The sequence below is a fragment of the Nerophis lumbriciformis genome, linkage group LG27 (assembly GCF_033978685.3).
Source record: "Nerophis lumbriciformis linkage group LG27, RoL_Nlum_v2.1, whole genome shotgun sequence".
NCBI lineage: Eukaryota > Metazoa > Chordata > Actinopteri > Syngnathiformes > Syngnathidae > Nerophis > Nerophis lumbriciformis.
Window position 1 is genome coordinate 23,456,471 of NC_084574.2, and position 23,246 is coordinate 23,479,716.

General features: G+C 41.5%; 1 protein-coding gene across 1 annotated transcript in view; it reads right to left on the minus strand.

The window, feature by feature from the left end:
- Positions 1-3,939: 3,939 nt before the first annotated feature.
- Positions 3,940-23,246, minus strand: part of stx3a (syntaxin 3a) — a 49,728-nt gene continuing 30,421 nt past the window's right edge. The window contains exons 8-10 of the mRNA XM_061988355.1: positions 19,205-19,339; positions 10,481-10,591; positions 3,940-5,932 (exon numbers count right to left, since the gene is read on the minus strand). Of these exons, the coding sequence (XP_061844339.1) occupies positions 5,855-5,932; positions 10,481-10,591; positions 19,205-19,339 (324 nt within the window). The 3' untranslated portion in view covers positions 3,940-5,854. The remainder of the gene's footprint in view (positions 5,933-10,480; positions 10,592-19,204; positions 19,340-23,246) is intronic.

Sequence of the window (23,246 nt, forward strand, 5' to 3'; positions counted from 1 at the left end):
GTCAGGAGACGGGAGGGGTTATCCATTGTCCTTCAACACCTGCCCCAGCTGGATCCAGGAAGAGCCCAAGCCCGAGAAATCCTCTTCTTGGTCTTCAAAGCGACCGAAAACAATGACTGTTTTACATACTTCCCATTCCTGCTGTGACATGTGTTGGTGCGTGAACATTGAACATCTGAATAAATGAGGAGACGAAAACCTTCTTCGTCAGAGCGTGGTGCAGGACTGTACAGAGAGTGCAGTGGCCATGTTTCTCCTCAATATTGAGTCCAAATTGAATTCTGTCTCTGTTTGATTCCTTGCCTTTTGTCTTGTTTAATAGATGTCCTCAGTGTTTGAACGTGACAGTCGGAATCTAGATATCTGGTCAGGACACTCCTCACTCTTTTGCCTTCACCTTCATTGTCCATTCGTTTTTGGTGACTTTATTTACTCTGGACCTAGACGTTGAGTCCGCGACATACATGGCGAACAATAACTGATACAGTCTGCTTTGCCAGTCCAAAAGCATTCAATGTTTTCCGTAGTCTTCCCTCGATGGCCAGGTTATACAAAGCACACGTTACCTTTTTTTTATCACATCCACAGGAGCCCACATTCTCGTTGTCTCTCCTTCGACAAATGGACAAAGTTTTGCGGTAAGTACCGTATTTTTCGGACTATAAGTCGCTCCGGCGTATACGTCGCACCGTCCGAAAATGCACAATAAAGAAGGAAAAAAACATATATAAGTCGCACTGGAGTATAAGTCGCATTTTTTGGGGAAATTTATTTGATAAAATCCAACACCAAGAATAGACATTTGAAAGGCAATTTAAAATAAATAAAGAATAGTGAACAACAGGCTGAATAAGTGTACGTTATATGACGCACAAATAACCAACTGAGAACGTGCCTGGTATGTTAACGTAGCATATTATGGTAAGAGTCATTCAAATAACTATAACATATAGAACATGCTATACGTTTACCAAACAATCTGTCACTCCCGATCGCTAAATCCGATGAAATCGCTTTCCTCGGTGTCGCCTCTGGTATGCCCCGCTAGAGTCCTTTCTTTCTGCTGCTCGATTGCCGTTCTCTGCTGCATATTTCACTACGTCCAGCTTGTAATCTGCAGTATATGATTTCCTTTTCGGTGCCATTTTAGTTCAGTCCTTCTCAGTTTTTATAAGTTACCGCGATTGTTGATGTGATCCATTTTAATAGCTCCGGCAGTAGCGTATAGCATATAGCAGTTAGCATATCATGGCCCACAATGCACTTCTGCCATGACCCGCCCCCGCCGAATTCTTATTGGTTGGCGTGTGAGTGACGATTGCTGACATGTGTGTGACGATTGCGGACATTTTCCTTCGTCGCTCACACGAATGAGATAAATAATATTATTTGATATTTTACAATAATGTGTTCATAATTACATACATAAGTCGCTCCGGAGTATACGTCGCACCCACGGCCAAACTATAAAAAAAACGTCGACTTATAGTCCGAAAAATACGGTAGAATCACAGCTGACCTGGACATTGGAAAGTTCTCTTGCCGTCTGAGAAGTGTTGTATCCCAAATAGCTGCAATCGCTTTCTCTTAAGGTATTCATGTGTGATTTCCACAAGCGTCTGTACAGACGGAAGGAGAAACACGGGCATGTCTGGATGACTCGCCTCCATATTTCCAGTGGTTACCTCCAAGTTACGAAACCGCTTTATTATGAAGCTGGCTGTGGCACTTTTCAATGAGTCCATACAAAGCTAAGAGTCGGAGATTCAAGAATTACACGGTTGACTTACCCGTGTAAAAAATTGTCAGAAGAGGGGGACCTTAAATGATAGTTTAGTGTGCTGAAACGGGGCTGAGGCTAATTAGTTATTCGTTTCAGGGGTTTATCCGGCTTAGTGTAGACATAGCCGCAGAAAAGTAGCGTCAGATTTACCGCCCGTCCGAGCACCCACTGGCAGAAATGTAGATCGGCACCAATGGACGCTGGAACTTACCTCTGCCTGTCTGTAGAAAGACAACAGTGACAAGTGCCTCCTCGTAGGACATTTCTCAGCATTTCATTGTCCGATTAAATGTCACACTTACATTATTACACATCATGTAGAAAGTTATGGTGTATAAAAAAATGGCGACATGCTGACAAACAGGCAGGCACGTGCCATCCAAACCATTTGTGTGGTGTGTACCCCAGGATGCAGAGGGGGAACCAAAAACAAATTCAACAGTCTTTAAGAGCAGGTAAGGGTAAGAAAAGGATGATTGAGGAAGCACACGGTGAACTATACAAAAACAAAACCGTTGGTCACAACAGGAAACAGCTGCGCTTAACACGCAGGTGGTGACACCGGTAACATGAGTTGGAGCCTCGTACAGGGAGAAGCAGGATGAGGAGTCTGTGTGGTTTTTTGCAGAGTTACTGCCAGGAAAAATGTAACCATGCATTAAATCAGCCTCAGTAGCCACAGTTCTGATTAGTGGTTGATTCACCCAATTGCCCTGGCAACAGTAGATCGCCCAACTTCAGCAGGGAGATCATAACAGTATCATATATCCCTTAGTGGACCCTGGTGGCCTACCTGGCTCATCAAGAAATCTGTGGTAAAAGTCAAAGAGGAGACGTGGGTCGAGATTAAGGGACCTGGCGACCCAAGTGTGCTTCTCGGTACCATACCCTTCGCAGTTAACCAGACACTGAAACCCGCTACCCCTTCTTGTCACTTCCAGGAAAGCCTTAACTGTGAAAGTTCGGTGACCGTCGACCAGCCAGGAGTATGGGCCGACGAATCTGGGGTCCAGCTTCTTAGATTCTGAGGCAAGAGGCATGACATGGGAGGACCGCCATACCATCTGACCCACCTGGTGTGCGTTGACGGTTGGCCAGACATTGATTACGTTCTGATGTCCTACTCTCTTGAGCCTATCTAAGCCAGGCGCACCTGGCATAGATAGGCTGATACCAACGGCACCGGGGTGTCTGACTCCAGGGATTGAAACGCAGGAGGTTGGAACCCATAAGCCATATGGAAAGGAGTGTGGCTGAGCTGATGAAAGAACTGTGGGAAAGTTGGTTGACTAAGTCGAGCGACGCTAAAGGCAGATGCAGCGGATGGCCGCTTCATGGTCCTGGTTGGTCCGCTCCCTCTGACCTTCGCTTTGGGGGTGTTGGCAGATAACAGACATGGTGAAGCGTTCAAAGACTTGCAGAATGCCTCCCATAAAGCCAATGAAAACTGAGGACTGTTGTCAGAGACCACCTCTGTGGGGATTGTGTGGAGCTTGAACACCTGCTGCACTCAAATGCCAACAATAGCTTGGAGCACGTCACAAAATGAGCCATCTTGGAGAACCGTTTGACGAGTGGTGTTGCCAGTGAGGGGCTGACGATGTGAGATCATAGGTTGACGGCGAAGAAGTCCTGACGGAGCTTGATGCAGAGCACAGACTTCTGAACGTCTGCTCTTAGAGTTGGCCACCAAAAGTGCTGGACAAAAAGGTACATAGTGCGACTGACACAATTAGCTCAGTTTTGGAATCATGTGACCACATTACATTTTCCCCAAACCTTGTCTGAAACATTCAGGTGTTGGCCATCAACCTTCCCTAACTCGCTTTCTTAACAAGCTTCTTGTTGATGGTCTTGCAGTCCATTCCAGTCTTGAGTAGGTATACAATCCTGTCCCTGAGGTCCTTTGGCAGTCTTCTCTTGGAGATGTTTGAATGGAAGTGCTTGTTTCTGAGACACGTGTCTTTTATCTATATAAGAAGGGAAGATTAGGAATACTTTCTGATAGGGACAGGACCAATTTGTGTGTATCATGCTTTTTGGTTGGTAGGGAAACAATTACATATTTTTCGATCAATTTACAGTCTAACATTTATACTGTATTTTGTTTGTTTCTTTAACATTCTCTCTCTATGATAAAACAAACCTACCGTAATAATGATGGACTGAAGAGGTGTAGGAACCCAAGATGCAGAGTGGATTACATTCCAGCAAAATTGTCTTTTTTATTCAGCACAAAAATAAGAGATCACAAGAAGAAGGTGAGAAAAAAGGAATTCTACACTCGAGGAGTCAAAACAAGGCATAGCACATACATGGCTCCTCATCAGAATCTAGGTTACCGTATTTTTTGGACTATAAGGCGCACTTAAAATCCTTTCCTTTTCTCAAACTCGACAGTGCGCCTAATGTACGGAATAATTTTGGTTGTGCTTACCGACCTCGAAGCTATTTTATTTGGTACATGGTGAAATTATAAGTGTGACCAGTAGATGGCAGTCACACATAAGAGGTACGTGTAGACTGCAATATGACTCAAGTGAACAACAACAACATTTTATATGTTCCATTGAAAATATAGAACATGACATACGCCACTCAAAAATCTATCAAAAAAACGTTTTAGTACGACTTTGGTAAACTAGGAAGCCGCACCGCTTGATGGATTGTACTGTGCTTCAACATAGGAGTATTATTATGGTGTGTGTATAAGGTAAGACATATTATCTGGCGTTTTGTTTCGCAATATTATGCAAAAGCAACGTTTCTTACCTTCTGGTGCCTGCTGATCTGTATTTTGGATCTGCATAAGTCCTGAAAGTTTGTGCGCGTGCGCCTTTGTAGTCGGTGCCGACACCGTAGTCGATAAGCTTCTTCTTTTTCTCTATCTTCTTGTTATGGGACATTCATCCTCCGCTGTTGCCATTTTTAATATGAAGTAATGTAAAGTTCTTACTTACATCTGTCAGTAAACTCCCCATGAAAGCAGTAAAACATACCGGTGTAGTGAGTTTACATTATTCACCCAAGGAACTTTAGTTATTAGAGAGTTCCGGTCGGACAGTTTTTCATGGGACACATATCTGGCTTTGTTGTTGTTGTAGTGAGCCACGGATGAGGAGATGCTGCTCTGTTATTGATTGAAGTAAAGTCTGAATGTCATTAAAACAGTTAGCTCCATCTTTTGACACTTCTTCCACTCCCGTCCTTGCACGCTACACCGCTACAACAAAGATGACGGGGAGAAGATGCTGCTGAAGGTGAGCCACGTAAATAATACCGCCCACTAAACGGCGGATCCGGAAGCGACTGTCAGAAAACGGCTTGAAGATGATCTGTAAAATATAATCTATGCAACATTTTGACCAAAGAACCACCATTACATGTTATGTAGACCACAAGGAAGTGTTTTACATTTAGAAAAAAAGAATAATAATATGACCCCTTTATTGCGCCCTATAATCCGGTGTGCCTTTTGTATGAAAATAGACCTGACTAGACCCGCTCATCGGCAGTGCGCCTTGTAATCCGGTGCGCCCTATGGTCCGGAAAATACGGTAACTAAATAAAAAACAGAAAAGGGAGAAAGTATTTCCAAATTAAGTACACAAAATGACCACCCAAAAATACACATAATCCAGAATATAACAGCCAACGTACAAAATCAGCAGTAGATCAAATGCTTATTTTGCCCACATATATTCATGTCAATTAAATTTAAGTGTATTAGACTTTTTTCATGTGTGACACAACTCTTCAACTATTTTCAGTGCATTTAAGTTGGTGGCAGATATGTGGGTATGCTGTCGTCAAAGTTCAAATGAAAGCAAAATTATTACACTGCGTCAAATCCAAGCAGAGGATTTTGACCTTTTATGTAAAAATATCAGGTTACAGATTAGAAGATTTTCCTTTTATTGTTTTGAGGCGACTTGTCCAGGGTGTACCCCGCCTTCCGCCCGATTTTAGCTGAGATAGGCTCCAGCGCCCCCCGCGACCCCAAAAGGGAATAAGCGGTAGAAAATGGATGGATGGATGGAAGTCGCCAGTCAAAGGCTGTAAACACAGTTTCTATTTTATAAAGCTGTACAAAAATGAACCGAGGATTAGGCACAGTATCACACAGCAACAGAAGATCATCATTTGTTTCTTGACAGCGTGCAGAAGAAGGACAGGGAGACAAAAAGAGAGATTAAAAACAAATGTTAATATGAGACAGAAATGGTGAAATACAATAGTATACTTTTCATTTTGGTCATAAATATGAAATGGTTACAGTAGGATATTGCAGACAAAGCGGGAGCAATCAATTTCTACAACAGCAGTTGGACAAATCTTCAATTCAGGGTGGTACAGTCATAACCTTGAATTTCTTAGGCCCCGATTTTCGTGTAATTCAAATTTCAACACCATTTTTTGCGGTTTTCTTATACCGTTTGGTTATCGTTCATTTGCCCGAAAATCATTACGTGAAACTGAGTCCCCAAACAAAGAAGCCCACATATTGGGGACTGCGCCTCTGTACTTTTTGTTATTTGAATACGACCTCCAAATAATCCACCATGGGGCCAAAGACTGTCAAGGGTGCCAACACTTTGATAAAGAAGGTGAGGAATAGAGATGTCCGATAATATCGGTCGATAAATGCTTTAAAATGTAATATCGGAAATTATCGGAATCGGTTTCAAAAAGTAAAATTAATGACTTTTTAAAACGCCGCTTTACGGAGCGGTACACGGAGTACAGTAAGTAAGTACAGAGCAGTTGCGTCTCCCAGTCAGCAGCCCCTCCCCTCTCCCCTCTCCCACACACAACACAGTTGTTGCAAGAGTGTGTTGTTGCCGGTGCTGTAGCCGTGGCTAACAAGCGAGCTCGCTCGGTGACTGACTAACGACACCATGTCTATGGTTTGGGATTATTTTAAAGTGTGTCTGACGGATACAAAACTGGCAATTTGCAATGACTGCAAAAAGTTGGTTATGCGTGGAGGAACCAAGACGTCTTCCTTTAGTGCAGTGGTTCTTAACCTGGGTTTGATCGAACCCCAGGGGTTCAATGAGTCGGCCTCAGGGGTTCGACAGAGCCTCTGCCGCGGAGGTCAAGACACGCCCGACTCATCGTTTAAATAAAAACTTCTCCCTGTCGGCGTATTATGGATACCCCCATACAATGTTCCCTCTAATTTTCCATATGTGTGAGCAAACGCAAAAACTCCTTAAGCATTCGGTGGAGCGCATGTCAGCGACGTCAGACGTGCACACTGTGGTCACACCTGCAGCACACCTGTCCCAAACCTGACTAAATAACAATTTCAATGTTTTATTATTATAATCAAAAGTCATTTCCATGAGATTATTTTCTAATACAAGTGTTTTGGCCCACTTACAATGACTATAACATATTGTTTTTCATGAGCTGTGTACTAGTATTATATGTCTGGGTGGGGGTCCTACTTTAGAAATAATGTGTACCCCTTTCAGATATCGCATTTAGTTCCCACTTAAACATTCACATGTTGCACAATGAGATGTAAATATGGGATTATGTGTACATTCCTGTAACTTTCCGTTTGTAAAATATATCTTTATTAGTATTTCTTTAGGGCTTCACGGTGGCAGAGGGGTTAGTGCATCTGCCTCACAATACGAAGGACCTGAGTAGTCTTGGGTTCAATCCCGGGCTCGGGATCTTTCTGTGTGGAGTTTGCATGTTCTCCCCGTGACTGCGTGGGTTCCCTCCGGGTACTCCGGCTTCCTCCCACCTCCAAAGACATGCACCTGGGGATAAGTTGATTGGCAACACTAAATTGGCCCTAGTGTGTGAATGTGAGTGTGAATGTTGTCTGTCTATCTGTGTTGGCCCTGCGATGAGTTGGCGACTTGTCCAGGGTGTACCCCGCCTTCCGCCCGATTGTAGCTGAGATAGGCTCCAGCGCCCCCCGCGACCCCAAAGGGAATAAGCGGTAGAAAATGGATGGGGAATGGATGGATAGTATTTCTTTAATATAACAACATCATTATATGTTTACGTTTCGGGTTCGGTGAATGCGCATATGAAACTGGTGGGGTTCGGTACCTCCAACAAGGTTAAGAACCACTGCTTTAATACGAGCAATTTGATCTCCCACCTCTTCAAGAATCATAAGGAGATACACGATGAATACAAGCGGAAGATGGATGAAAAGCAAACACCGGAAAAAAGTAGTACCACACAGTTGTCGCTTAAAGACTCCGCCGAGAAAAAACAAAAATACAACAAAAACCACCCCAAGGCGAAAGCCCACGTTGTGGTCAGGGACAACGCACGCAGTATGGCAAAAGCTACGGTGGAGTTTGGTGTGGCTAGTCTGCCCTGCATGGCGCACACTTTGCAGCTTGCAATGAATGGAGATGCCCTGTCTCAACACAGCATTTCAGAAGCTCTGGCTGACTGGTAGGCCACTACAAGCACTTACCACTCACATACAAATACATTAGAGCAGGGCAGATTGAGCCCAGTTTATAATATCCTGTTATACAGTATACCAGGCAGTCTTGCACTAAAGGAGGACTATGTTATTGTTTACTTTATTACTCTAGTATACTCTGGACAGAAGCTGTGTGTCTTCATTGTTTTTGTAGCTGTTGTTTTGAGGCATGTTTAAAAAAAAAAATGCACATTGTGAAAGTCAAAGTATCAGTGACGTGCGGCCATCATGGAAAGAAAAAAAATTTAAAAAGAAAAAAAATTAATTAAATTGTTATATGTATCCAGTGATTATACTATAAAGTTATTTTCCATTTAACTTCACCAGTTTTAGATTATTTTTATTCAAAATCGCCGTTCAAATACTAAGAAGAGACGGTGGGGTGAACAGCAGCCAGTTGAGGCACGTCACTCAGTTGTGCCTCAACATGGATTGCGGACTCGGCTAACTGCTGGCCTGCTGTGCAGTGAGACCGTATTGCTATATGAATTATATTATACATTTCCTTAATTTAGTTAGCTGAGGTATATAATGTACAGTGTATTTTGTCAACAACTGTATGTGTGTAACGTATTTCTTGTGCTGAGCAATCATAAAACTGCTGCGAAGACGCACTGTGTGAGGCTCGCGTAATCCCGCCTCCTGGTGCCGGTTAATGGACCTCCGCCGCAGAGTGCACCCTCCGACGGGAGCGCCACACCAACCAAAGCCCACACCCAAACCCTCCACGTGCAAGACCGAATCCACCCAAAAAAAGTCACTTAACAAGAAGCCAAAAAGTGCAAAAACATTGCTCGCGCCGGAGGAGCCGTGAACGACTGCAGGGACACAACATTAAGTACACCTGCAGACTGCAGCACGGATTTCGTATTTCATTCATTCACAACTCCTCCAACACCAACACCACTGTTCCCGCACTTATAAGTAAAGTTCAGACCATAATAACGTTTTTTTTTATCAAATGTGCTTTTTTGTGTGCTACAGTTTGTATGTGTAAAGTTAAAGTTAAGTTAAAGTACCAATGATTGTCACACAAACACTAGGTGTGGTGAAATTTCTCCTCTGCATTTGACCCATCCCCTTGCTCACCCCCTGGGATGTGAGGGGAGCAGTGGGCAGCAGCGGCGCCGCGCCCGGGAATAATTGTTGGTGATTTAACCCCCAATTCCAACTCTTGATGCTGAGTGCCAAGTAGGGAAGAATGCTGGTATGAGCTTTTAAACATAACCCGTTAACTGCTGCCAATCAAATGGTGAATAAGATACTCTTTAGGGTTCATATGTTTGTAAATCTGACTGTGATGAAGTCAGTGCCTCACCAGTCATGAACCTCACCGCACATCACTGCAAAGTATAGTATTTCCCATAGTTGTAGTGGGTCTCAGGATTATCTCAGGGAGAGCATGTCCCAAATTCCAAGCTGCAGTTTTGAGGCATGTTAAAATAAATAATGCACTTTGTGACTTCAATAATAAATATTGCAGTGTTGATTTATTTTGGAAAACCTTGTTACATTGTTTAATGCATCCAGCGGGGCATCACAACAGAACTAGGCATAATAATGTGTTAATTCCACGACTGTATATATCGGTATCGGTTGATATCGGAATCGGTAATTAAGAGTTGGACAATATCGGAATATCGGATATCGGCAAAAAAGCCATTAACGCACATCTCTAGTGACAAAAACACTATTGAGTAGGGGTGGTGACATTTTTTTCATAATTTTCAAAAATCGATTTTAAACAAGAAGAATTTATTTATTGTCCTTCTTTTGAAAAAAATATTCTGGAAAAAAAAGTTTTTTTTTTTTTTTTGGATATTAAAAAAAGACAACACTTTTTATTAAGAATCCTTTTAAAAAAAAAAAAAAAAAAAAAGAGTCCATCTCTGCGATTAATCGCAGTGTGTATACTTCATATGTCGCAGCCAAGAGGAGCTTTTATAACCTGCATTGAACGGTTTTATTATACCTTTTACACCAAAAGAATGAATGAATGAATGAAGTTATAAATATATATATATATATATATATATATATATATATATATATATATATATATGTATGCATGCATGCATGCTTTGGAGCCCCTGCCTCGAAAGAAAATAATGTTTGCCTTGGTGCCCTAAAATATGAGCCCTCCTTTAAGGCAACACTTGCCTTTCCCTTAAAAAGTTAAAATTCGAGGCCTGATTTATCATACCAATAAAGATAGAATGATAAAGACTTACCCTGCGTGCCTCTTGCTGGAACTTGGCAGCTTTTTTGGTGTCGGCCACTGCTCTTTCTACAAAACCCACGGACTGGTCCATGTTGCTCTCAATTCTGTCAATCATGCCACCCTGAGAGATGCCAGGGAAAGAAATGACCAGAGTCAATGAATTCACACATTAGTTCATCACATGAAATAATTAGGGATGTCCGATAATGGCTTTTTGCCGACATTATTATAACACATTATTATGCCTGATTTGGACAACCAGGTATGGTGAAGATAAGGTACTTTAAAAAAAAAAAAAAATAATAAAATAAGATAAATAAATTAAAACATTTTCTTGAATAAAAAAGAAAGTAAAACAATATAAAAACAGTTACATAGAAACTAGTAATGAATGAAAATGAGTAAAATTAACTGTTAAAGGTTAGTACTATTAGTGGACCAGCAGCACGCACAATCATGTGTGCTTACGGACTGTATCCCTTGCAGACTGTATTGATATATATTGATATATAATGTAGGAACCAGAATATTAATAACAGAAAGAAACAACCCTTTTGTGTGAATGAGTGTAAATGGGGGAGGGAGGTTCTTTGGGTTGGTGCACTAATGGTAAGTGTATCTTGTGTTTTTTATGTTGATTTAATAAAAATTAAAAAAAAATAGAAAATAAAAAACGATACCGATAGTAAAAAAAAACAAAAAACGATACCGATAATTTCCGATATTACATTTTAAAGCATTTATCATCTCTAAAAATAATGATGTATAAAACATGTCTTTGTCCTCATCACCCTAACCGTTGCTGTCCAATCCTAATAGTCATTGTGAAGCCTTTCTTCATTGGTCAGTTTTCCTTTTAGACACATACTTAATTAGGAAAATATGAATACGACATCTGTTTTATTTTGAAAATGTCTATCTCTCATCAAGATGGATGCTATGACTTTGAGTGGGTCAATGAGAGGCTCCACTCTTGTCATATTCTTTACCTTACACTTACTTACGCCTACACGTTGCCTTTGACAACGTTTGAAACATTCACCAGTACAAAGACAGGCCTATAGCTACAAGGTTATCTGGACAGTAAGTACAGAGAAAATGGAAATGTTTGTCTATTCTGGTGTCACTTGGATAGTGCGTTAATGTGAATAATGTAGAAAAGAAACGCCAACAATGGCCAACTGCTCAGCATTCTTTACATTTCAACAGACATAACTACTCTGTACTGTATTCTATCACAAAGCAATACCCAAATTCAGCTTAATTTTCAATTTATAGGTACTGTATTTTCCGGACCATAGGGCGCACCGGATAATAAGGCGCAACGCCGATGAATGGTCTATTTTTGATCTTTTTTATATATATATATATGGCGCACCAGACTATAGGGCGCATTAAAGGAGTCATATTATTATTTGTTTTCGAAATGTAAAACACTTCCTTGTGGTCTGCATAACATGTAATGGTGGTTCTTTGGTCAAAAAGTTTCATAGATTATGTTTTACAGATCATCTTCAAGCCGCTTTCTGACAGTCGTTTCAGGATGCGCTGTTTTGTGGGCGGTGTTATTTACGTGGCTCACCTTCGACAGCGTCTTCTCCCCGTCATCTTTGTTGTAGCGGTGAAGCGTGCAAGGACGGGAGTGGAAGAAGTGTCAAAAGATGGAGCTAACTGTTTTAATGACATTCAGACTTTACTTCAATAACGGAGCAGCATCTCCTCATCCGGAAACAACAACACCGGAAATGTGTCCCCTGAAAAAACTCTCTAATAACTAAAGTTCCTTGGGTGAATAATGTAAACTCACTACACCGGTATGTTTTAGCACATTTATGGCGAGTTTACTGACAGATATAAGTAAGAACTTTACACTACTTTATATTAGAAATGGCAACAGCGGAGGATGAATGTCCCATAACAAGAAGATAGAGAAAAAGAAGAAGTTTATCGACTACGACTTTGTAGTCGGCACGGACTACAAAGGCGGATGCGCGCAATTTTTTAAGATTCATGCAGATCCCAAATACAGATCAGCAGGTACCAGAAGGTAAGAAAAGTTGGTTTTGCATAATATTGCGAAACAAAATACCAGATAATGTCTTACCTTATACACACACCATAATAATACTTGTATGTTGAAGCACAGTACAATCCATCAAGCGGTGCGGCTTCCTAGCTTACCAAAGTTGTACTAAAATATTTTGATAGATTTATGAGTGCCGTCTCTTATGTTCTATATTTTCAATGGAACATATAAAATGTTGGTGTTTACTTGAGTCATATTGCCGTCAAAGTGCAGTCTACACATATCTCTTATGTTTGACTGCCATCTACTGGTCCCACTTATCATTACACCATGTACCAAATAAAATTGCTTCGACGTCGGTAAGCAAAACAAGAATTATTCCATACATTAGGCGCAACGGGTTATAAGGCGGGTTTTGAGAAAAAAAAAACGATTTTAAGTGCGCCTTATAGTCCGGAAAATACGGTAATATTAGTGTAAAGAGGTAATGTTTTAACGCATGAGAATAATGACAAAAAATTATCGCATTATTCATCTGTAACCCAATTTATTTTGACTGCGCATGCTCCTTTACATTACTGGTGGATAGTGTCTGTAAGGTAGTGTGGGTTGTATATGGTCAGTGATCAGGTCAACGCTTAACATGAGTCAGGAGACTTGTTTCAAACTGTAGTTGTTCAAAATACTTTCAGTCCAATCCAATCCAATCCACCTTATTTATACAGCGCATTTCAAAAAACACTGGAAGTTTCACAAAGTGCTGCACAGAAGTTGAGATATACATACTAGGAGAGTCAGTAATATAAAACATTTAACGATAAAAAAAATAAGCGGCAGAAAATGGATAGATGGATAGATGGATGAAAAATAAATACATACAATAAGTCAGAGAAAATAAAATAGACTAAAATCACACAACTCTCATTCTGGTTTAAAAGCCAAAAAGTAAAAATATGTTTTAGGACGTGGTTTAAAAGTCATTAAAGAAGGAGCCGTCCAAATAGCAAGAGGGATATTGTTCCAAAGTTTTGGAGCCACAGCAGAAAATGCACGATCACCTCTGGATTTGAAACGGGTTTTTGGGACGACAAGAAGAAACTGATCAGCTGACCTCAGAGACCTTGTGGGGGTGTACATTTTTAAAAGGTCTGACATATATTGTGGCGCTAATCCGATATTTTAAAATGAATTCTAAAATGAACTGGGAGCCAGTGAAGGGATGCTAAAATGGGGGTAATGTGTTCATGTTTTTAGTGCCAGTTAAAAGGCAAGCAGCAGCATTTTGGACTGACTGCAATCGAGCGATTGAGGCCTGGTTCATTCCAACGTAGAGGGAGTTGCAGTAGTCCAAACGTGATGAAATAAAAGCATGGATAACCCGCTCAAAGTCGTTAAAAGACAAAACTGATTTAATTTTTGCTAAAAGTCTTAGATGATTAAAAAGTAGATCGTACAAAAGAGTTTATCTGATGTTCCAATTTAAAATCATTGTCAAACTTAAAACCAAGATTTGTGACTGTGGGTTTTAAATAAGGCATCAGGGAGTCCAGGTCACTGGGGGGAGCATTCTGTTTGACATTCGAGTCATATATAATCATTTCCGTCTTGTTCTCATTTAAGTTTAGAAAGTTTACCGCCAACCATGCTTTTATGTCCTCAAGACAATTTAAAAGTGATTTTAAACATGTGTCACTTTTTTTTTTAAAGGGACATAAATTTGCGTATCATCCGCATATAGATGATATGATATATTATGTTTTTTTTTAAATGTGTTGAATGGGCAGGGTGTAAACTGAAAACAAGATTGGTCCTAGAATTGAACCCTGAGGGACACCACAGGACAAGGGAGCATGGGCCGAAGCCGAATCATCAATTTGGATTTTAAAGGCCTACTGAAACCCACTACTACCGACCACGCAGTCTGATAGTTTATATATCAATGATGAAATCTTAACATTGCAACACATGCCAATACGGCCAGGTTAGTTTACTAAAGTGCAATTTTGAATTTCTCGCGACATATCCTGCTGAAAACGTCTCGGTATGATGACGTCAGCGCGTGACGTCGCGGATTGTAGAGGACATTTTGAGACAGCATGATGGCCAGCTATTAAGGCGTCTGTTTCATCGCAAAATTCCACAGTATTCTGGACATCTGTATTGGTGAATCTTTTGCAATTTGTTCAATGAACAATGGAGACAGCAAAGAAGAAAGCTGTAGGTGGGAAGCGGTGTATTGCGGCCGACTTTAGCAACACAAACACAGCCGGTGTTTCATTTTTTACATTCCCGAAAGATGACAGTCAAGCTTTACCATTGGCCTGTGGAGAACTGGGACAACAGAGACTCTTACCAGGAGGACTTTGAGTTGGATACGCAGACACTGTACCGTGAGTACGCTTCCAAACATTTGATCGCTTGCCCGTACGTGCGTGCCACTATGTGCATGTCACGTAAATAATTCAATGTATACACCCTGATGATTATCTTGTGTGATGACTGTATTATGATGATAGTATATATGATAGTATATATCTGTATCATGAATCAATTTCAGTGGACCCCGACTTAAACAAGTTGAAAAACTTATTCGGGTGTTACCATTTAGTTGTCAATTGTACGGAATATGTACTTCACTGTGCAACCTACTAATAAAAGTCTCAAAAAGTCTCACGTACGCAACTTTGGGGACTTTGGGGAAATATATGTGCTGTATCAACTTTGGGGAGGTGAACGGTACTTTGGGCTGTGGGATTGAGTGTGTTGTGCAGGTGTTTGAGTTGTATTGGCGGGTTATATGGACGGGAGGGGGGAGGTGTTTGTTATGCGGGATTAATTTGTGGCATATTAAATATAAGCCTGGTTGTGTTGTGGCTAATAGAGTATATATATGTCTTGTGTTTATTTACTGTTTTAGTCATTCCCAGCTGAATATCAAGTCCCACCCGCCTCTCACAGCATCTTCCCTATCTGAATCGCTCCCACTGCCCTCTAGTCCTTCACTCTCACTTTCCTCATCCACAAATCTTTCATCCTCGCTCAAATTAATGGGGAAATCGTCGCTTTCTCGGTCCAAATCCCTCTCGCTGCTGGTGGCCATGATTGTAAACAATGTGCGGATATGAGGAGCACCACAACCTGTGATGTCACGCTACTCGTCTGCTACTTCCGGTACAGGCAAGGCTTTTTTATCAGCGACCAAAAGTTGCGAACTTTATCGTCGATGTTCTCTACTAAATCCTTTCAGCAAAAATATGGCAATATCGCGAAATGATCAAGTATGACACATAGAATGGACCTGCTATCCCCGTTTAAATTAGAAAATCGCATTTCAGTAGGCCTTTAAAAGTTCTGTTTGTCAGATATGACCTGAACCATTTCAAGGATGTGCCTTTTAAACCCACACATTGTTCTAAGCAACTGACGAGAGTTGTGTATTCCACTGTGTCAAATGCAACAGTTATATCTAGAATAATTATAGTGGCAGAATCGCCAGTGAATATTTAAAGGTCGTTAAGAACCCTCAAAAGTGCAGATTTGGTGCTATGAAAGGCTTTAAAACCGGACTGAAAAACATAAAGAATAGCGTGCAAATCAAGATAAGACTGTAATTGTAAAAGCACAGCTCTCTCTAAAATCTTTGAAATAAAAGGAAGCTTTGAAATGGGTGTAAAATTTGATAAAACAGAGGGGTCTAAATTTGGCTTCTTTAGCAGAGGTTCCACAAGAGCTTGCTTAAAATAATTTGGGACAGTCTCTGAAGCAAGACTGCTGTTAATTATTTCTTGCACATGGGGGGCAATGACATCCCAGACGTCTTTCAACAGACGAGGTGACATTAGGTCCGTGGAACATGCCGCAGGTTTGAGCTGTGATACAATTTTGTTTTTTCAGCAAGTTTTGAGCAAAAACATGACGTGACTTCAAGTAAAACAATTGAAAAAATGTCATGTATGACATTTTGCCAATAAAATTGCATTTGTGTCAAAATATTAGAGTTGTTTTTAAAGTAAATTGTATTTATTTAAGCAAGTAGTTGCTGTGTATAATCATAAATAAGCAAAATTCAAAGTGCGATTAATCTGACAAAGAAAATTAAAGGTTTGACAACACTTATTAATACACATAATTGTGAAGAAGTAACATGATCAAAGGTTGACCAGAACAAAGTGGGTAAAATCATAAATAGATAATAATGATTTGGTTGCAGTTGTTATATTGTGTGACAGGATGGAGTCAGGTCTATCAACTGTTCAATTTTTAATAAGAAGATAATAGGCTTTTATTGTCGTTGTACATTAAGAACAACACAATTGTGGAACACTAATGGCAGGAGCTGCCATGCAAGGCGCTAACCACGACCCATTAGGAGCAGTTACGGATTCGGTGTCTTGCTCAAGGACCATGAGTTTGTTCAATCGGGATCAAACCAGTATCCGGTTACAAGACGGCCACTCTACCAATTAAGCCATGCCGCCCATAAGCAAAAGTTGTTCAGTTTTGAAAGTTTTCAAAAGGTCCTTTTTTATTAAATAATTTTTTAACTGCGGTACTTTCTCCGTATTTTAGTAAAATCAACAAAGATAAAATTGTCAGGAGTGGATCAGTATAAAACTAGCTTTGGTCAGCCATTGTCTTAAAATAGAGGGATTCATTCATCCTTGGAGTGATCTACTAATGGTTTATGGTTTATGGTTTAAGTTTATTTTGAAAATGATAAAGAACCGGTTTTCGATTCCCATTTCTACCTTACTGTCTATGTTGTCAAGCACACGTAGGATGGAGCTGCAGCGCAATCGCCTCCTTTCTCACAGCCGTGTGTTTAACTTTGTCAGGCTGGAGCCTCACATTCACACACTACGGCCAATTTAGTGTTGCCAATCAACCTATCCCCAGGTGCATGTCTTTGGAGGTGGGAGGAAGCCGGAGTACCCAGAGTCCCGGGGAGAACATGCAAACTCCACACAGAAAGATCCCGAGCCCAGGATCGAACCCAGGACCTTCGTATTGTGAGGCACATGCACTAACCCCCTTACCAGCTGCACTTGGACGGAAGGCGGATACACTCTGGACAAGTCACAACCTCCCAGAGAGCAAACCGTTCCACAAAGGATGCAATAAACATCACCCTTCACAGCCCTGACTCACCTAGATAGACCCAACAGCTATGTGCGGATGCTCTTTGTTAACTTAAATTTTGCATTTAACACTGTGATCCCTCAGAAACTGGTTAACAAACTGGATATTCGAGGCTTTAGCTCCCGAATGTGTTCCTGGATTATGGACATTCTCACAGGAAGTCCTATTTTTAGCAAGTGAGAATAGGACACTGCACCTCCTCTGTTCTTACTTTGAACACAGGTGAACCACAGGTCTGTGTGCTGAGCCCCATCCTCACTTTTTACCTCTGAATTCACACCCATCCACAGTTCCAACCACATAATAAAGTTTCCTGACGACACCAAAGTCGTGGGCCTAATCACAGACAACAATGAGTCAACATACAGGCACGATTGGTGCAAGAATAATAACCTGATCCTCAATGCCTCCAAAACCAAGGAAATAATCATGGACTTTCGAAGAGCAAAGGGCAGAGACAACCTCCCTCTCCACATCCAATGTGGAGAGCTTGAAATTCCTTGGAGTCAGTGTTTCCAGGAGGATGTCTTGGTGTGCTAACACTTCAAACCTGGTCAGGAAAGCTCAACAGAGACTGTTCATTCTCAGGAAGAAGAAGTAGGCCAAGCTTTCACAGAGGCTGAGGCTCGATTTTAATCAGAGCTCTATTAGCATCCTCACCAACTGCATCATTGTGTGGTTTGCAAGCTGCACAGTGGCTGCGGGGACAGCTCTGCACAGAGTGGTGAAAGCAGCCCAACGCATAATTGGGCTGGAGCTCCCTCACCTGGACACACTTTACACCAGCAGACTGAGAAAGAAGGCCAAGAAAATCTCCATTGACTCCACACACACTGGTAACCCCCCTTTTCAACCACAACGATCCAGGAAGCGGTCCAGAACCATTAGGCCCAACACTAACAAGCTGGGGAACGTAAAGCAGCGTAAAGTTCTAACTTATATCTGTCAATAGACTCGCTGTGAAAGCGCTAAAAACTACCGGTACAGTGGGTTTACATAGAACACACAGAACTTTAGTTATTAGAGAGTTCCGGATGAGCCACCGATGAGGAGATGATGCTCCGTTATTGACGTAAGTAAAGTCTGAATGTCATTAAAACAGTTAGCTCCATGTTTTGACACTTCTTCCACTCCCGTCCTTGCACGCTACACCGCTACAACAAAGATGACGGGGAGAAGACGCTGCCGAAGGTGAGCCACGTAAATAAGACCGCCCACAAAATGGCGCATCAGAAAGCGACTTGAAGATAATCTGTAAAACATAATCTATGCAACATGTTGACCAAGAAACACCATTACATGTTATGTAGACCACAAGGAAGTGTTTTACATTTAGAAAAAAAATCATAATATGACCCTTTTAATGCTCTCTATAATCCGGTGCGCCTTTTGTATGAAAATAGACCTGACTAGACCCGCTCATCGGCAGTGTGCTTTATAATCCAATGCGCCCTATGGTCCGGAAAAAATGGTATACATTTACATGTATGTATATATATGTAATATATATATATATATATATATATATATATGCAAACAAACATATGAATAAAATCAAATGGGACATACCTGGTTCTCAACCAACATGGCGATATCAACAAACATGTCATGGAGTTCTTTGATGCTGCTCTCCAACCTCATGATGTCTTTGTGCCGAGCCTCAATCTCATTTAGGGCCTGCTGGTTGATTTTGGAATCCATAATCTGTGCAAAAGGCCACACTGTTATTACAAGTTAAAGAACTATGACATATTTTTGTAAGCAAGATTACGCTAAAACTGTTGGACTCAAATAATAACCTGAGAAATATGTGTCTAAAAAAAGTCAAAATATGTTGACTCGTTCTCTGCATGCAATAGAAACTGAATGATTTCCCCAATGGGATTTTTTTTTTTTTTTTTTTACAAACAAATCTTAAAGTTTGGAATTTACATCACTTACAAATGTCCTCTTGCCACAGTGAGACATTATTCATTGTGGTGAATTATACCGGGAAGATTGTTAGCTGGCATGTATTTGTATTTGGTCACTGAATCCTCCATCCAGCCATCCATCCATCTTCTTCCGCTTATCCGAGGTCGGGTCGCGGAGGAAGCAGCCTAAGCAGGGAAGCCCAGACTTCCCTCTCCCCAGCCACTTCGTCCAGCTCTTCCCGGGGGATCCCGAGGCGTTCCCAGGCCAGCCGGGAGACATAGTCTTCCCAATGTGTCCTGGGTCTTCCCCGTGGCCTCCTACCGGTCGGACGTGCCCTAAACACCTCCCGAGGGAGGCGATCGGGTGGCATCCTGACCAGATGCCCAAACCACCTCATCTGGCTCCTCTCGATTTGGAGGAGCAGCGGCTTTACTTTGAGCTTCCCCCGGATGACAGAGCTTCTCACCCTATCTCTAAGGGAGAGCCCCGCCACCCGGCGGAGGAAACTCATTTCGGCCGCTTGTACCCGTGATCTTGTCCTTTCGGTCATAACCCAAAGCTCATGACCATAGGTGAGGATGGGAACGTAGATCGACCGGTAAATTGAGAGCTTTGCCTTCCGGCTCAGCTCCTTCTTCACCACAACGGATCGATACAGCGTCCGCGTCACTGAAGACGCCGCACCGATCCGCCTGTCGATCTCACGATCCACTCTTCCCTCACTCGTGAACAAGACTCCGAGGTACTTGAACTCCTCCACTTGGGGTCACCGAATCCTTTAGAGGATTATTCTACTAAGGTCAAAAGCACACATTTCCATCACAAACTCTCCAGAGCATACTTGCCAACCCTCCCGGATTTTCCGGGAGACTCCCGAAATTCAGCGCCTCTCCCGAAAACCTCCCGGGACAAATTTTCTCCCGAAAATCTCCCGAAATTCAGGCGGAGCTGGAGGCCACGCCCCCTCCAGCTCCATGCGGACCTGAGTGACGTGTTGACAGCCTGTTCTCACATCCGCTTTCCCACTGTATAATCAGCTAATGATCGAGGGCGAGTTCTTGGTTTCTTACGTGTGTTTATTGTTAGGCAGTTTCATTAACGTCCTCCCAGCGCGGTAACAACACACAACAACAGCAGTCAAGTTTTCGTCCCCCGTAAAGCAGTTCGTCTGCCGTAAACAGCAATGTTGTGACACTTTTAAACAGGACAATACTGCCATCTACTGTACATGCATATGTGACCCACCCATAATGTGTCACATTTTTGTGTTGATTTATTTATTTTATTTTGTGGTTTGAATTCGTTTTTGGAGCTGTCATTATAGATTTATCAGTATTCACATTGGTCAGTAGGGGGCAGTAGGGCGTTTCTTCCCAATTGAATGCTATCACCTGCAGACCGGACGTGTCTTGTCATTCTGATGAGCGCGACCAGTCTGTGAACAATTGAAACGTCCTGTGTGCTTTTTCCTCCTGTATAACAGGTTAGTTTTGGTGAATCAACTCACTGATTAATATCCATGTGATCTTTATAAGTTTAAGTACACATTCTGATGGTGGAGCCTAACTCTAAAGTGTTTGTGAGTTGTAGTTTGTATTTGTGAATGAATCCAGTGCACAGCTGCAGTAATCAATACAAAAAGGCGACGTGAGTGCGCAATGTTTATATAGGAACTTCTGATCCTAATTCAGACTCCCAAATTAGAGCTCCCGTTTTCTTATTGATTTTATAATGTATATTTGTATAATGTGTGTGTTCTGAAATAGTGACAGAGAATAGAAAAAGGATGGACAATTCAAACCTTAACTCAACAATGAGTAGATGAGTGTTATGTGTGTGTAAATGTGTAAATAAATGAACACTGAAATTCAAGTATTTCTTTTATTTATTTATTTATGTATATATATATATATATATATATATATATATATATATATATATATATATATATATATATATATATATATAGCTAGAATTCACTGAAAGTCAAATATTTCTTATATATATATATATATATATATATATATATATATAACTTAACCACGCCCCCAACCACGCCCCCCCACCCCCCCCACCCCCCACCTCCCGAAATCGGAGGTCTCAAGGTTGGCAAGTATGCTCCAGAGAGTGGTGGCTATTGCCCCCAGGAAATTGGAATCCTACAGGTTTGGATTTTAAGAGGAAAAATAAAGACATTAGCAACATCTGGTAGGAAGCCCTCATAAGTAAGAGTAGAGGATAGGAGTCGGAGGTCACCCGACTCAAACCGATCACAGGAAATAGGCTGACTGGCCAAGCAACAAACTGGGTGTTGTCCAGACTGACCGGCCCCAAGACTAGAACGTGTAAACGGTATTTAAGGACAGTTGTCCAAGAAGACAGCAGAAGAGTGATCAGGTCTTATCTTACAGTCAGTGCCGTTATGTCCACGGACAAGACACTTCACCCACCTTGCTCCTGTTGGGTTGTGTTTAGCGCCTTGCATTGCAGCTTCCGCCATCATTGTGTGAATGTGTGTGAATGGGTGAATGTGACGCATAATGTAAAGCGCTTTTGGTATCGTGCAAGTACAGTAAAAGCGCTATATGAATACAAACCATTTACAATTTGTATACTGTTACCAGTGGGGATGGAGACCCACTGATCTTAATTAAGGATATAATTGTGCGGTAGAAAGAATACTTGGAGGCCATTTTCGATTACATTGACACACCTTTTGTAAAGGAACCAGAGTTTAACATGAACATGGATGTTCATCATTGTGGCTGATGCTGAGATGTTGTGGAACTGTTTTGGTTGTCACGTCTCTTCAACATTGCGAGGAGAAATGAACAGTACATCTGGATTGGCAGACTGAGTGGTGGTCCCCTTGGAGAAACGAGTATGGCCATTAGTTGGACCATCGCCACAATGTGGTTTCTGTCTTGGTTGTGGAACACTGGACCAGCTTTACACCCTTGCCAAAGAACTGGAGGTTTCATGGTTTGCCCAACTCGTTCACATGTGCTTTCTGGACTTCAAAAGTGGTATCCTACTCTGTGTTATTCAGTCCTAAGCACAAGTCTGATTTTATTTTGCCAGGAATAACTTATGCCTGTTTTTGGTGAAGGTTGACCTATGTGCCAAGGCTACCCTTTGTCATCTGTTCTGTTCATTATGTTCATGGTTCCGATTTGTAGGTGCAGCAAAGGCGTGGACGCTGCCTATTTCAGGGGCCTTGGGGTCATGTCTCTGCTATTTGCACATGATGTCAAGATATGTTCTTTAACGTTTACTGGGCAGTTCTAAGCTAAGTATGAAGCCTCTGGGATAAAACTGAGGCCATGCTTCTCAGAAAAAGGTGGCTTGCACCCTTTAGGTAGGTAGTGAGGTCTTGCCCTAGGAGGAGTTCAACTAAATTGGGTTCTTGTTTTTGAGTAAGGGAAGGCAAAAGCGTTATATTACTTTTTGAAACTTTTACTTGGATTTTATTATAGAAACAAGTCTTGCTTTTTCTTTTACTGTGAAACAGAAATTGGTGGAAACAACCTTTTTACCTGTTATTGACTATGGAGATGTGTTGTACATGAATGCTACTGCTGGTTGTCTCCACAAGCTGGATAGTGTGTACCACAGGGCACTGAGACTAATCACCAACTGCGCTCCCCTTACTCGACATTGCGTATTATACTCAATGGTTAACTGGACATCTTTATGT